We start from the raw sequence: 17,355 nt of genomic DNA, 5'->3' as shown, positions 1-17,355 counted from the left end.
GCTTTTCACTACTGATAGATATGTGAGTTGCTTCCATTTGTGAAAGTGAGCAATTCTGAGTTGTGAGCAATTCATCTATGAAACCCATGCCCCTATACTAGAATTCTCTAGCGATTCATCAAGGGTAGAAGTAAGTGCTGGATCCTTAACTTTACTGGAAAACAGCCATCAACAGTCCAGAGTGAACGTATTGACATTAGCAATGAGTAAGATAGAAACTCCGTAATCACCAGCCTCGCAACTGCTATACATACCTGGAAAACTCACCTAGAGATCATTTGTAAGCACTCCTCCCTCAGAGCCTTTGGGCTTGCTGTTTTTGCCTTGAAAACTCTTCTGTATATACCCACAATGCTTTCTCCCTCATCTTCCCCAGGATTTTAAACAAATGTTATCTTCTCAGTAAGAATTTCTCAGACTACTCTATAAAACTGTAATAGCCCTTCCACACTGATTCCTACCCACAAGCCATTGCCATGATTTAATGTATTAATTTATATAAAAAAGAGCAGTGCTAAAACTCAGAACTGCTGTAAGGAGCAGAGACTGTGTATCTGGAGGATACTCTTCAAATGTTATGATCAGAGAATGAAATATAACTCAGCAGGAGACCATCAAAGCTGTTCTGCACCGTGCATGAGAAGGCAGGGCGTCTCTTCTCAGTATCACGCTGCAGTGAGAGGCCAATAAATCAGCAGCCGAGTGGAGAAGATATGTAAGAGCTCAGCAAAGACACGACAACTGCGGTCTCCCAAGACAGATAATCAAACCTCGGAAAAGAAGTCAGTATGTACAATACCGAAAAATAACAGAGGATTCCACCATGTGCCTGACTTTAACTTATATGAATAAAATGCTAAAAGAAATAACCAAAATCACTAACCAATGAACATTCTTGCTGGGCTAGAGTAGAATTTTAATTGAACTCAAACATCCATGCAGTATCTCTGATTGCATTAAACCCACACGTAGAATAGAAGCCAATTTAATCACATTATTTCAATTTTTCCTTCAAGATCTTCTAGCCAAATAGCTGGTAAGAATTAACTAGCCATTTTACCTGTTTCCTTCCTCCTCCCTTAAATAACAAGTGTTCATAATCTCTAATTAGCCAAAGTGCTGGGTACAAGATGGAAATACTCAGCTGACCAGTAAAATTACTTAGGACTTGAGTTCTTAAATAATCAGGGTGGAACGCATTTGCACATCAGCATTTGCACATTTGATCATAGTACTAGGATCAAATCTCGTGCTTCTGGCTCACAACTTAATACCCTCAAAAACCTTTTCCTACTCAGAGTGGGTTCGTCAATTATTACTCTTAGCCTAGTGTAGGCATTAAAATTTATAGGCATGGGCCGGCAAGAGGACTCACTGCTTGCTGCCACAGCTGCATCTCTAGATGCACGCACTCGAATGAGGAAATCAACATCTGCAGGTTGTCCTCTGACCGACACATGCATGTCACTGCACAAGTGCATACATGCATTCACACACACACACGCACACACACGCAATAATATTTTCAATGTAACTTCAAAAGCAACAAAATGTCCATGCAACCTTCCCAGCACCAAGCAGCAAGCACACAACCAGAACTCTCACCTGCAGAGCTCAAGAGGACACTGAAGTCCGTGCCTCGCTGAGATTCTCCACTTTCACCATTGACCTCCTTTTCAGTATCTTGATATCGATCCCAGTTGGAGACGATCTTTCTTCTAGAAAAATTTCCTTGCTCGTCATTCTCTTCTCCATAGGTCTCTGAATCACTGTCCTCTTCTACCTGCAATCAGTAGAAGCAAATCAATAGGCAGGCAGGGATGTCCTGATCTAGAAGTCTTCACAGTGAAGTAAATACACTAGCACATAGTTATGACACTGAAAGTGAACTTGTAAACAAGGCTGGGAGGCTAAGCAGTATTTCCAAAGAACCTCGCTACATCAGAGCATTATCTCAGGGTAATTTTCCAATAAGCAATGTGATGGAAATTGGGTACATTCTGCTTGAACCTACCCCTATGTAGAATGGTTATTTCATCTAGTTTAAAGAATTGAGACCATAGGATTAGTAAGACTTTAGGACCATAGCCTGGCAAGATGGCTCAGAGGACAATGGTGCTTGATGCACAAGCCAGATGACCTGAGTTTCAACCCTGAAACTCATATAAAGGTGAAAGGAGAAGTCAATGCAATAAATTGTCTTCTGACCATGATACACATGACGCCCATCACGCGTGTGCGTGTGCACGTGCGTGCGTGCGTGCGTGCATGCGCACAGACACACACACTAGTTTTAATTAATTTAAAATAGAGATCAGTTCTCCCTGGAAATTCAGAGAGATTGACAAGTGCACCTCACAAATGTGTTTTAACGAGAACTCAGCTCAGAGGTACTCCTGAGCATTTTCAGTTTTGCACATTAAGAGAAAGCATGCATAGAACTGTAGATTGGAAGAAACCCTACAGTATACTTAGAAAACGGTGACTTCACTGTATTAAGAGATAATCACAAGCCATTGAAAGGACTCATTGTGTAAAAGTTTTTACCACACAAGCTTGATGACCTGAATCTGACCCCAAAGCCCACAGTAGAAGAAGAGAATCAACCCAGACCTCATTATGTATTCACACTTACACCTGTCTGTCTGTCATGCAGACACACACACATACAGAGAGAGAGAGAGAGAGAGAGAGAGAGAGAGAGAGAGAGAGAGAGAGAGAGAGAATATAATGGGGGTTGGAGAGATGTTCTTCCAGAGACTTGGGTTCAAAACCCAACATTTGGCAGTTCATAATCATCTATAACTCCAGTGCCAAGGAACCCAAAACCCTCTACTGGACTCTGCAGGCATGAATGCATGTGGTGCCCAAACATACATGCAGGCAAAACATCTATACACATTTTAAAAAAAATAACAAAATTTTAAAAATGGTGGTAGAAGAGAAAAAAGAAATAAACTGAACAAACTTAATGTGCTAGGGTGGGTATCAGTACAAAAGGTCCCAGGTTCCATTCCCAGTGCATCAACTCCCCCATCCCTGCCAAGTGTCTCTTACATATGATTCATAATGTAAGACGGGAACTTATCCACACTCTGATTCCAGCAGTCTAGCCAGAGGAAACAATCATCCTGAGAACAGCTGAGGGAATGTGAACAGTGAGTAGACATTTGATAATGTCATTAAGAATGAGCTGTTACACTATTTACTGTTTGATGAGCAATAATAGGAATTTCTAATGTTCTCATGCATTAGGTACAAATAGTCACCCTTACGTGAAAAGATAAAACATCTGGGAGCTGGTTCAAACTAGTGTGTGGAAAGGAATGGTAGCCAGAAATAAACTTCTCACATGAACACTGCTGAGATTGGGTGGGGAAGAAGAGCAATTCATTATACAGTTAGCTTGCTTATGTGGTGTTATAAATTTGAATCTTTTCCATAATAAATGAGATGATTTTTTAAAGGAAAAATGCATGTAGAATCTAAATAATTAGTTCAGAAAAAGTCCAAAAGATTAAGTATCCTAATCAAAAAACCAAAACAAGTGAAATATATCCAAGCCAACCATTTATATACAAGTGTTAGGTATAAATTTTTGAAAATCCAATTAGCTAGGTATGGTGGCACATACTTATAGTTCCAACACCATCATGAATTGGAGGTAGCCTAGACTACAAAGTAGGACCTATGGGCCAGTGATGGCTTTGTGGAGGTGAAGAGTCGGTTTCCTCTAAGGCTGTGGCTCCTGGTAGGCTCACCATGCCCCACTGGACAGCCCCACTCTCAGGAGGTTATGGGCAGCATGAATTGGACTCAATGGATCATTAGACCTGGGGGAGAGAACGGGGAGGTGAGGGAGAATCTGGAAGGGGCCAGGGTCAGATTTAAGGGATGAATATGATCAAAATACATTATGTGAAATTCTTAAAGAATTAAAGTATTTTTAAAGCACTTTACTAACACAGAAATAGGACATTTGCACTGTAGAAAATGATGAAGATGAAAAATAAGGTAAAATTTAAAACTCACATTTGGGCTACTAATGTAGTACGAACAAGGACCTATATTCAAAATCCCCAGTACCTCCTGGGAAAAGAAAAACTCCTTCTCATCACCGAGAGAGTACCATAACACAATTTCCACTTCATAGCTCTATTATACTGATACATTTTATTTTTGGTAACAGATTTTATTAAGTCAGCATGCTCACCTCTTCATTTCAATACATTTCATTTTCTGTATCACACTATTGAAAAGGCTGGATCTGTTCTGTTCTGAGAAAATCTTATCATGCAGCTCATATTCTCACATTCAGATGCCTCTCCCAGACGCTGCGGTCCCAAGCATGTGCCACCAGGCCCAAATCACAGAGACTACTCCTAGCCCCACCCCTCCAAAACAAATTTCTTCAAAGCAAGTTCCCAATGCGTTCTATCTGCCCCCCTACACTACATCATTAGAAGCCACCAGCATAGCTTTCTTTATAGTGTGTCAATTTATTGACAAGGCCAGGCCAGGGAACATGCAGAAGAGTCCATCTTCTGTCTGGTTTTTTCCCTCTTTTTTTTTTTTATAAGATTTGTTTTTAATTTCCAATGTTACCTTATGCTCAGTCAAATGTCTTGACTAAAATACACTGTATGTGGCCCCCTGAACACAGTTCCATCACATCAGTTAACAGACAAATGGAAACCCCAGCACAACTAACTATGTGAAGGGTTGAGTGGCGGGTCTGCCACTCACAGGACAGATATGACCCCATTTCTATTTAGGACATTTCTGTAATGTTACATTGGTCATCAAACATGAATGCAGCAAATTTCATATTAGTCAGGAATTCTCTCCTAAAGGAAGCTACATAAAGTTTCCTAAAAGGATGGACTAAATAGGCCTGCCAAGATCTTTCAGCCCTCAAAGATCATAAGCCTCACTATAAAAAACAAGAAAATGGCCATTTATATTAAAATCTAGAGATTACAAATGTAGCCCGAAGCCTAGGGGCTGCCATCTCTATAAACTTCTGAAGGCCCAAAAATGCTGGCTGATTCAAGTTATTTAGTGAGTCAGATCTGCTACGTAAGTGACTAATACCAGAGACTGATGAGGACTTGGGAGCTAGAACAAGAGCTCAGAGTGTGAGCAGGGTTAGCGTGGGAAAACCTAATATTCTTTTATGGTCCCGCTGAGTAAGTTCATAGACGCTTCTCCAGTTAGCCCGAAGTCTCTAAGCAGCTAAAGCACACGGCAAAGTGCGTACCTGGGCAAGATAATGATTCTGATATAAAACATGACTGTGACCTGAGAGCCTGTTCCCGCAGTAAAACAAACATTGAAATGAAAGGCAGGAGACCTGGGGAGAGCTAAGGAGCCTGCCATTACCCCTAGTCAACAGTCCCTGAGCGTTCAGAACGGACTGGCCTCCTGCAGACAAACGAATTAGGGGTGCACCAAACTAGCATCTCATTGCTCCTGCCCAAATGCAAGGCGGGCCAGAGGAGCCCACATCAGAGGAGAGTAGAAAAAGGAGATGAGGCATAGGAGACATTTGCTTCCTATGCAAGCATGGACATAGCGAGTGAGCACGGTAACACACAAACATGTGTTTCCATGCTGACGCCATTTCAAAGCTAGACAGTAATTTGCACGGTAATGCTTTGTACCTGGATGCTGGTCATTGGTTGCAATGTTCATAAAGTAACAGGAACCCAATTAGATTACTTATAATTAAAGTACAGCTGAGCTATTATCCTGCCCAGTGGCAACACAAACAACAAAGTTCCACTGGAACACACAGAGGGGCCCAGCTAAAATGACTACTGTTTTACACGCAGTTTTTCTAATAGGCAAGAGTCGATTTGACTTCACCTACTCTACAGAATGGAGGTGAAGAAAATCCTTCAATGAACAATTGCTCAGGACGGACCATCTAAAACTTGCCATCAGTTTTAGTGGTGCCATTGGATGTGGTGCCATTGGATGTGGTGTCATACACCTTTAATCCCAGCAACTCAGGAACGACCAAAAAAATGGCTAATCAATTTCCCACTAAATGGCATGACAACACTTTTATTCTCAGAACAGCAGAGCCAGCAATTCTTTACCCACTAATACACAAACACCACCAGGAGATCAGAATTTAGTCAAGGTCTCTGCCACTTTTGAACAACACTTGCTCCCCACTGTCTGGGAACATACCTCTCTTTTTTTTTTTTCTGAGACCAACCCAGAATTATCTTTAGGGTTCATATTTCCAGGGACAGTCTCAAGGCAATTCAGATTCCAAAAATGCAACCACCCCAATTTTTCCAGCCATGCCCCAATTCAACAGCCACTTCTGTCTTTTAAAATAATTGTTGCAGCTGCACCCCACTCCTGAAGTAAAAATTTATTTGGAGAGGCTGGAGAGATGGCTCAGCAGTTAAAGAGCACTTGCTGCTCTCCCAGAGGATCTGGGCTTGGTTCCTAGGACCCAGGTTTGGCTCCCATTACCCACAGACAGCTCACAACCACCTGAAACTCCAATTCCAAGGAATTCAGGTCCTCTCTGGCCTCTGTGAGCACTTGCACATACATGTATGGCACACCTGTGGTACATATCTTGGCATACGCACATACTCACAAAATAATAAATAAATCTTTAAAAAGAAAATCCATTTGAAGCCAAACAGTAGGGATTTGTGTTACTTACTGGAAAAATATGTTTCTAATTGGAAAAAACATGTTTCTAATGGGATTAAAGGTGTATGCTAGGGTTGATCCACACAACTAGAAACAGTTTTTTTTTTTTTCCAGTAAATACAATCTCAGGGTTCACAGTATGATCCAATATTCTGCAACAGTGGTGTGGTATAGGGCAGGGCAGGGCGGGGCAAGGCAGGACAGAGTGGTAGCTCACACTTATACTCACCAGGCCAGGGCAGAAGGGCTGCTTGAGTTCAAGGGTTCAAGGCCAATCTAGGCAACACAGTAAAAGCAGCATCTCTATCATACTGGTAATAGTAGTAGTATATAATGTTTATTTCTTTTTCAACTCAGAGTACTAAACCACTGCTTTTCTAACTTCTTTTTCTATTCAACTTTCCTCTCCTAAATCAAACCCACCTCCTTCCCAAACCCACCACTCAATCTACCTGTTAACAGTTCATTTTAAAAAGCCTAAAAGGAATGTTCCCGTCTCTCCAGGGAGATGAAGCAAAGCATAGCAGCCATGCCACGTGCCACTCCCCATCTTGATCCAATAAAGCTGAGCAGCTCCCCTGAAGGAAGTATCATCTCATCAGCTACTCTGAAGGATCTATCACTTAAGATTCTTCACATAACATCCCTGTTGTCATGTAGCCGTCAGTTCTAGTAAGATGCCAATTACCATGGTAAGTGGCTCCCGGAAGCCTAAATTTCTACAATTTTTAAAAACTCGGTTCCCTGGCAACAGTTGCAAAATAAGAATCGAAATGCCTTCTTGCAGTTCTTGTCGGTGTTGATTGATACACATCAGCCAATCACAAAACAGCTTCAACCGAGTATTGTTGAGACAGGGTCTCAGTAGGTAACCCAGGCTGGCCTCAAACTCCACATCCTCCTGCCCCAGGCATCCGCACTTCAATTCCCATGCAATGTTTAGATTCTTGAATTTTTTTCTGAACAATATTAGGGTTGAACCTAAGGCCTCCCTCAAGCCAGCTAAGTCCGCTAACACTAAGCTGTATCTACTACCTTATTGCTAGTTTGTATTTTGAGGCAGGCAGGGTCTCACTAAGATGCCCAGGCAAGTCATGAACTTGTGATTCTCTGGATTATGCTTAAGCCAGGTTTGGCTGAATTCTTATATTTTTCAGTGCATCTGATTGATGCTTTACTACTAGATAATGCTTGGGTCAGGGGGTTATTGAGACAGAATCTTGCTATGAGGCCTAGGCTGACCACAGCAATTCTCCTGAAAGCTGAGTATAAATATATGCCACCACACCAGGCTTCCTTCACTGAGCACAATATTAACAAGAAAAAATAATTCTCTACATGTGGTTGTTCATGCCTCTAATCCTCAAGATAAAGAACACCAGTTCAAGGTCAGGTCTGGCCACACAGTAAGTTCAACGCTAATCTGAGGCTATATAGTGAAGCCATCTAAAAAGAAAAAAAAAGTATAAAATCTCTTTTGTGTCTAAAGCTGACGTGAAAGCTCTCATAACTACCAGTGGCAAAATGGAAGACAAACTGGCTGGGACAGAGACTGAACAGTGCCAGAGGGCTGAACTCAGAACCCGATGCACACTGGGCAAGCATTCTATATCTAAGCTACATAAATCATACATGTCTCCAAACTTATTTTCACTTGTTGATCTTAATTTCAGTGAAGTCCTAAAGAGTAGACAGGATCTTATGCATAAGCAACTATGAGAGTACAGATGAAGCCTATTTGAAATAGATCACATCCTTACTCCCAAACTCACTGACTACACAAGTGAACAGATCTCTAAGCCAAACTTACTCACCAAAACTCATCCTAGCAACCATTGACACAGCCAAGATTCAAGTCACTCATTACAAAAGTATCAAAAAAAACTCCATAGAAAACCAAAACAGAAGTCAGCTGTCTGCAAATTATGGAAGGAAGGAGGAAGGAAAAAAAGGAAAGAAGAGATGGAGAGAAGAAGGAAGGAAGGAAGGAAGGGAGGGACGGAGGGAGGGAGGGAGGGAGGGGGAATAACAAGTGTGAGCTACAGCCCAGTCAGCCTACTCTTGCTGCAGTTCTGCTCTGCATGCTAAGGGCCCATTTCCTCACGCCCACCTCAGGGCTCAGAGTGAGCACAGTTCTTGCTGCCCTTCCCTGATACCTGCTCCGGCACGGTTGTGCAGCCGGATATTGTTGAGTGCCCTCATGACTGGTCCCACCACATCATTTGGACCCTTGATCAAATTATAATCCTATTCCTCTTGTGACAAAAGTCTTTAAGGGTAACTACTGCACCAATTTTCACACAACTCATATGCAGTACGTACCTAACAGTCTCTCTCCTTTTGCTAAGAACTAACCTGATGGCCTGGCACATGCCGGGCAAGCCGGACCACACAACCCTTCAATCGTCTTCTTAGACGAGGCTCAAATTCAATCTAGCCAGCAAAGTCTGTTTGATTTGCCATTTCACACAAAAGACAAGAGATCTGCCAGAATTCTGACTCATGTAGTGTCGGTCTTATACACACACTGACGAAATGAGGAAGAACAAGGCACTGTGCCAATTATGTATAAAGCTTCTGTGTAAGGGCTGGCTTGCCAGCATGCGAAGCTCAGGCCTGGGAAGTGAAAACTTCTGGTTTCTCTGGAAATTATGTCAAATGATGGTTTGCTAGGGCACGCAGGTGAAAGGAAGTTTTGCTAAAACAGACACGTGAAAGGATATTTGGCTGAAGCAGACACAGGTGGAAGGACCCATGATGTTGAGAAGGAGTGTAAATATGACCACAGACAGTGGCGCTAGGGCATGGGTCTACTTCTCTCCACCCTGCTGTTCTTCACTAACAACACATACACTGGTTCACCTCACACTGAGGTACTAGGCCTCACTTGTGGTAACCCCATACAGAGAAACTTGACAAAGAACTCCTCATGAGGTTCCTGCAGCTGCTGAAGCAGCCAGCGACTTCTGGGTTGAACTGCCCTTGCTGGTTTGTGCATGGTGACTGCCAAGTAGATTAACTGCAGCTGCTGGTTCGTGTATGGTGTTTGCTACTGAACTGAACTGCTGATATCCTGACAATGAAGATTGGACTCACCCCCAAAGAACTATTTCTAAACAGGTCCACTTCCCCCATGTCCTAATAACTTTTCTTTTCCACTACCTCTGGTGGGTGGTGGGCTAGAAGGGAGGTTGAATGTTTATTAAGGTAGGTTGAAAAACTTATGCCTACACGTTCGTTGTCTGTGTGAAGGCACCTCCATTTATTGTTCAAGTCTACTTTTGCCACAAGGAGCATGGCATTGAGAAGGTGCTTGCCTGACATACCCCTCAGTTGAACTGATGTGCTTGCTCCTGAGCCTTAACTGTATGGCACCATGGCAACACTCGGGAGGCCTCCTTCCCTTCCTGTCCCTGCTGGAGCCAGAATAAAAAAATAAGAAAAGGCACTTTTCTGTGAATTCCAAGAGCCACTTCTCCTACAACAGGACAGAGTCCTGAGATCTATATCTCCTTTCTGTAGCTCTTTTCAAGTGTGACCTTTAGGAAGCTCTTCCGACATTAAGAAAGGAAATCTTTTAATTAAAATAAAGGGCAGCAAAGACGCCGGCCTAGAGGAAAGGAGAAAGCTTTCACCTAGCAGTAGAAAAAGGAGGATTTTGTCAAAGCTCCTGATCCAGCAGGACAAAATGCAAATCCCAGGATCAAGGTAGTGGGTAGGTAAGGCAAGCTTGGAAGCTGAGCCACAGTACAATGCCTCTCGGTGCCCGAGTGTGGGGTTAGCAGTGCAAGTCAGCACTGTGTGGCCTTATTTTCTGCGTAAGTCTGAGATTGTTGACCTCTGCTTCTCAGAAATCCAAAGCAACACTTAATTCCACAGCCCCTAGATCCCCACCAAAAATATCTAAATATTCTTTGAGGGAAAAGTGTAAGTTAAATTCTGGTGTTGCTTTCTTCTGACTATGAGGAGGCCTGTGAATAAACTGTGTTCTAAACTCTCAAGAGGAATGTCCTAGTTTGCTATCTATTGCTGTGATAAAGACCATGACCAAAAGTAACAGGAGGAAGAAAGAGCAAATTTGGCTTACACATCCTGATCACGTCATTGAAGGAAGCCAAGGCAGACACTCAAGCATAGCAGGAACCAAAGAGACCACAGAGGAATACTGCTCACCGACGTGCTTGCTCCATGCATGCCTTGCATAGCCTGCCTTCTTCTATAACCCAGGCCCACCTACCTAGGAGTGGCACCACACACAGTGGGCTGGGCCCTCCCACATCGACCATTAACTCAAACGCACCACAGACTTGCCTACAGGCCAATCTGATGGAAGACATTTCCCCCTGAGGCTTCCTCTTTCCAGTGACTCCAGCCTGTGTCAAGTTAAGGGGAAGAAAAATAACTGCGCAGGAATGGAGCTGGAAGGCTGGGTTAAGTTCTAACACTCGCGGTCTATCTAGTTTTGGCAGAACGAAACCTAATGATTCTCCTGCCTCAGCCTTCTGAATGCTGGGATTATAGGCATGTGACACTGCACCTGGACAAACTTGTTCTTTAACAAAAGTGTAAGACTGGAGGGATGTCTCAACGGTTGAGAAAGTTAAGAGCATGTGATGCTTTTGCAAAGGACCTAAGTTTGGCTCCTGGCACACAAGTGAGGCCGCTCACATCTGCCTGTAACTCTAGCCCCGGGATCTTCCTCCCTCCACTGGCTTCCATGGGCACCAGCATACACTTGGCATATACTCACGCATATACATATACATAAATAGAAATAGTAACAAAATAAATGTGTTTTTAAGGATACGATAGTTGGGTGAAATGGAAGTTATAATGGCTATGGCACCAAAAAAGTCACTACCTATGTAAATTCTATTTCTTCCACCCGGATAATAAGAACGCACACTAAGTAAAAACCAATGTATCAGAAGATGCTAAAGACCCAAAAGAAATTAACTCCCAAAATTTGATACGTCACACGGTATATTCTACGGATATATGTTCTACTTTGACTTTGAGCCTCAATATACATTAATGAGTAAAATCTAACATCTGGAAACATGGTACCACTCCAGGCCTGGAGTTTCCCCTACAAACCGGTTTCAGGAAACATTTTCATTTGGAGACGTCGTGTTAAAGGTAAAATACCCACTGCTCCATCAAATACATGCAGTTGTCAGCTAGTCTTTGCCCCGCATTGCATGATGCTGGCCAGGAAGGGCAAGTGTCTCACATCTCCCAAAGTAAAACACTCTGCCATCGAGTGTTTCCTCTGCTGGCATGGATAAAGCAAATCCAATCTATATGTTCAACAGAATTCTTTCAACCACAAAGAAAGACAGAGCACAGCATCTGCAAGAAGATGGCTTGGCTGAGAGCAAATACAGCCAAAGTCGGGAGAAAAATGTTTTCTCTCATTTGTGGTTTCTAGATTTTATAGAGTTATAGAAAATCATGTATGTGTGCATAAAACAACTTTATGAAAGGGAAACCGAGGCACAAAGGAAGTGACCAGAGTGGGAAGCAAGGGGGAGGGGTGGGGGAAGCTTAGCATTTCTGTACTTGTAGAAAACGTTTCCGAGTAACAGGACTGTGAACATATAATATGCACAGTGACAATGTTTAAAAAATCAGAATTTTCTCTGTACAACAAAGGGAGGGGAAACAACAGAAAGATGGGTGGTGTGAATGCATCCTTTCTCAGATCTCCAGGAACCTGGAACAGACAGAAGGGACTGGGGAAGCACCATACTGATAGTGAGGGTGGGTAGGAGCTTTCCCTGCGGCGGTTTGCAGGCAGCCCAGAATTGCTGGTTCATTTGCAAAATAATGCTGCTTGCCCCACCTGCTGTTCAGAGCTAAAACTGTGCTGTGCTAGCCGGTCTCACGCAGCTGAGAGAACGCCCAGCTCTAGGCAGGTCTGACCTGGCTGCTGGCTTCCCAGTGCTGAGGATAGGGCCCCTCCAGCACACCAGACTCAGGCTCTCAGCCTGAGTTCGCCTCCTACGTGGGGCCGGATGCTCGGGTCCAGTGTTCAGGGTTGGAAAGCTGCTTCGGAGGTGGTGCTAACGAAACCTGCATTTGACAGAAGTCAACTGCCTTTTAATGAAGCTAAAAGACATGATTTTATGATCCTTGGTTTGGTTTGGTTGTTTTTAATGTGTAGGACATGTGTGTGGTGGACAGCAACATACTTTGTAGCCCTCCTCACATCATGACCAGGTTCGTTTTGGGTGTGTTATAAACAGAGGAGCCATTCCTCAGGCCCCCTGCTCTGAGCACACCCTAGTGTACAGGCTTGCTTTTTCTTGTTTGTTTCTGGGGGAGAGTGAGCGGTGTCCTGCTGGATGTGGTGGCACTTGCCTATAATCCCAGCAGGAGGATCAAGGCCATCTCAAGCTACAATAGCACGTTCCAGGACAGCCTGGGCTGTAGAATAGAAGACCTTGCCTCATACAGCCAAAGAGAGAGAAAAAGAGAATCCTTTAATCAGAACTTTTGTTGATGGGAAATGCTGTTATGTCACACTTCTAGGTAACCCACACTCCAGAGTATAGAAAATACAGAATAAATCTAACACCTAAACAAACACACAAAAAACACAAGGTCAAACGAGCAGACATAAACTGTAACGGCACAATTCTAGATGCCCTAGGAATTCAAGACATACATACATACATACATACATACATACATACATACATGAAATTCATGCAGCACATCTAAGAATTTGCTAGCTGGACAGTTTTAATTTTCCACAGTCACAAATGCTAAAGATCCATTCATATCAGAGAACATACAGAAATCTATACACAGTGACTATCTCACTGAATATAAATCAATTAACAGTGTCTCTGTGTGAGTAACTTGATTTAATAAATACAAAAAAAATAGAAGAATCAGAACTGATGATCTAAAATAATATATATGGATTTGATACAAGTCCTGTCATCCTAATTATACTTTAAGCTAATAAAATGCCTATTCCCACTTGGAAACCCTGGCACTGGCAAGATAGAATCAGAAGTTCAAGGCCAGTCTGCCCTATGTGAGATCCTATCTCAAAAACAAACAAAAAATAATAAAAATTATTACACAGAAGTGAAATACTATTACACTATTAAACAATTCTCAAGTATAAAATACCCCAGATAGGGGTTGGGGATTTAGCTCAGTGGTAAAGCGCTTGCCTAGCAAGCACAAGGCCCTGGGTTCGGTCCCCAGCTCCGGAAAAAAAGAAAAGGAAAAAAAAAAAATACCTCAGATAAAGGTATAAGGGAAATATGGGATGAAAATACGAATTTAAAAGTATAAGGAACAGTTGAAATTTTATTGCTAAGGACTTTACTGATGTAGTTTTTAAATGTATAAAGCCAGTACCAAGTCATTGCAATATTTAAATCCATTCATAAAAGTAGTGTGACTTTTATTTTAAATGCTTCTATGGCCACTGTTGAGATAAGGTTTCGTGTAGCCCATGATGGCCTCTGACTACTGTGTGCCTTCTGATAGCCTGCCGCCCATTCTGAGTTCTGATAAGCTATGCAACTCCGTACCCAGCGTTTATGTGGTGGGGGACCAAACCCAGGGCCTTGTGCATGCCAGACAAACACCCTAGCAACAGAGCCACATCCACGGCCCTGAAAATGTTTTCCTTCTCCATGTTTTAATTAATAAAAGCACAGAATATGCTGGGAATTATGAATTTTGAGAGTATCTGATCGTTTGACCTTAAAATATACTAGATGTAAACATATAGACACAGTATTAGTCACGGTTTTCTCAGAATCAGTTAAACAGTTTGAGGATCGGTATCTGCATAGCTCATGGAAACACTGAGGTGAAATGATGGCCGGTGGAAAAAGCACATAGCAGACACTTAACAAGAACAGATACACCAGGACATTTGATGAATGTCTACGCAATGGCTCGCAGCGATGAGAAAGAATGTCAAGAGCCTTTTCCTCTCCATGTGGCCCAGACTGGCCTGAAACTCTCTACGTAGCCTGGCTCCGAAATGTAATCCTAAAGCGATTTTCTGCTGGGCACTTAAGCACGTCCAGCCACTAGCCGAGCCCGCTTCGGTCTTTCTGAAAGGCAGGAAACACTCTTGGAGGCTGTGGAGTCTGAGTCTAATAAGCTTACAGTCTACTGGCTGTCATGATGCCAGTGACCCACCTAAGCCTCAGAGATGGAGCAGGCCTTAGACGCCTGCCAAGACCCGACGTGACACCAAACCGACTCTTTATGTCTGAGCATCAGAGTCGGACGCTTCCTTTTTCAGAGGATTAGAATCTCAGCAAGAGCCAGTATTCTTTATTACTCAAGCCAGAGTGTAGTTACAAAGCAAAGAAAATGGTGAAAGTAAATAAATATAATTTTTTTTAAAAGTATGTCTCCAGTGGTCTAGTGTGATTATTAATAGCTCTCTCACTTTTATTGACCAAACTAGGAATGGTAGCACAGGTCTGTAGTCCCAAATACTTGAAAGGCTGAGTAAGAGAACCACTTGTGCCAGGAGTTGGAGGCCAGCCTGGGCTACATAGTGAGACTTTTTTTAAGTGAATGTAGACATAGACATCTGCCACATAGATATGGATAAGGAACGCAAAAGTCTACTAACATTCAAAGAGCTAAATATGTTACCAGTATCATTACGCCGCCTTGTGATCATATATAAACATGAGGGGAAAGGTATGAGGGGAAACAGCACTCAGCAGTTCTCTCTCCTCTCTCCCTCTCTTCTCTCCCTCTCCCTAATCTCTTGCCTTGTGCGTTCTGTGTGAGTGTGTGTGTCTGTGTCTGTGTGTATGCATGTGTGGTATGTATCTGTTTATGTAAGTGTATTTGCCTGGTGTATGCCTGCAGAAGGTACTGGGGATCTTTCTCCATTGCTTTCTCCAGATACTGTCTCATTGAACCTGGAGCTCTGCTACGCTGGCGGCCAGCAAGTTCTAGCATTCCTCCTGTCTGTGCCCCATCTACACGGTGCTGGGATCACAGGTGCACGCTGTAGTGCCCAGCTCTTCACACGGGTGTTGGGAATCTGAACTTGGGTCCTCATGCTTGTGCAGCAAGGGGCCCTACCCCTGAGCCACCTCTTTCCAAATCATACCAGGAGCTCAGGGCAGTAACCAAAAGAGCAGGCTCTGGAGTCAACAGACCCATGTAGAACCCAGGTCCAGTGATCTGCAGATTACTTGTAATTTAACCATAACTGTGAGTGACTTAGCTGTGCCTTGCTTTGCAAATCCCACATGAAAGTGTTCAATACATGTTAATTACTATTAACTGATAGAAAAAGAAAAAAAAATTCAAGGACTGTTAACAGGCCTTAACTGCCTCCCTGTTAAGCACTCATCAAAACAGTAAGCAGTAGAAAAAAGTCTAACACTTTGTCTTTCACATCTTCATTCAATATCTCCTCTCCTTCTGTAGGCTGTTCTCGTATCCTGTTGTCCTATCCTGTGTCGTGCAGTAGCTTCTTTGACATGAACCCATTTGTCAAGGTTGTGTCTGTTGTTTGGGCTGTTTAGGTCAGATCCAAGGAAAGCTTTGCCCAAAGAAATGTTCTGAAGTGTTTTCCTGATACTTTTTCCTGATAGTTTCAGGTTTCATATTTATTCTGATTTATTTGAAGTTGATTTTGTTATAGTTTATTTCTTTGGGGTACAGACACGTCGTGCCTGTACCCCTGGGTTTTCCATTCTGTTCCACCAGTTCCACACTTGTTCGTCTTTGGTGGCAGGACTGAACACAGGGTGGCATGCATATTGGTAAATCACATTTCAACCACATGCTTTAAAAAAAACCAGGATTGCATGGCTTAGCCCATTAGATGCTCTTTGTAGTGTTCTGACAAACTGTTCAACCAGCAAAAGATGATCCTGTAGAATATATACTACTCAAATACAAAAGGCAGCAAGAACCTGATTAAAACAGGTTGAATAAACTGAAGGGACGTGTCTCCCAAGAGGATACCTAAATGCCCAGTAAATATATGAGAAGGAATCTCAGTGTCACTACTCATCAAAATCACGAGAACAAGCTAATCACCTGAAAGTATCTAGCAACTTCTAAATAAATGGAAAACAATAAACACAGTAAGGACCACCTTTAATCCCAACACAGGAGGCAGAAGCAGGCAGATCTCTGAGTTCAAAGCCTGCCTGGTCTACAGAGTGAATTTCCAGGGCAGCCAAAGCTACATACTGAGATCCTGTCTAAAAAATAAAAAATAAATAAAAACCAGCCCACAACAAAACAACAACAAAAATGCAGTTAAAATACAACGAGCACTCCTGTAATGCAAGCACCTGGGAGATCACTGCAGGATGAGTTTCGAGCTTGAGTTCCAGGCTGAACAGCATAAGATTATGTCTCAGCAAACAAGCGGTTAAATGAATAAAATAAACCCAGATGTGGTGAAGGAGTCGTGCCATCCCATACCTTAGAAGTGGAGGCGGGAAGATCGTGAGTTAAGGCAAGTGTGGGCTACACAGTGAGACCCGGTCTACAGGACAAGGAGAAAGAGGATGAAGAATTTGAAAAATAAAAAGGGCTAACAAGGGGCTGGGGATTTAGCTCAGTGGTAGAGCCGCTTGCCTAGGAAGCTTAAGGCCCTGGGTTCGGTCCCCAGCTCGAAAAAAAAAAAACCAAAAAAAAAAAAAAAAA

General features: G+C 42.8%; 2 protein-coding genes and 1 non-coding gene across 3 annotated transcripts in view; 1 reads left to right on the top strand and 2 right to left on the bottom strand.

Moving 5' to 3' along the window:
• Positions 1–17,355, top strand: part of Chrm5 (cholinergic receptor muscarinic 5) — a 51,806-nt gene that overhangs the window by 18,508 nt on the left and 15,943 nt on the right. The gene's annotated exons all lie outside the window — the stretch shown is intronic.
• Positions 1–17,355, bottom strand: part of Aven (apoptosis and caspase activation inhibitor) — a 126,028-nt gene that overhangs the window by 107,001 nt on the left and 1,672 nt on the right. The window contains exon 2 of the mRNA XM_032903889.1: positions 1,606–1,783. Within this exon, the coding sequence (XP_032759780.1) occupies positions 1,606–1,783 (178 nt within the window). The remainder of the gene's footprint in view (positions 1–1,605; positions 1,784–17,355) is intronic.
• LOC116902631 lies at positions 12,840–12,968 on the bottom strand. Its single transcript, XR_004388208.1, has one exon. It is a non-coding gene; the product is annotated as a small nucleolar RNA SNORA11 (small nucleolar RNA).

Source organism: Rattus rattus, chromosome 5 (genome assembly GCF_011064425.1).
Source record: "Rattus rattus isolate New Zealand chromosome 5, Rrattus_CSIRO_v1, whole genome shotgun sequence".
Taxonomy (NCBI): Eukaryota; Metazoa; Chordata; class Mammalia; order Rodentia; family Muridae; genus Rattus; species Rattus rattus.
Note: the sequence above shows the minus strand (reverse complement) of the source record. Positions and strands in the feature narration are given on the sequence as shown.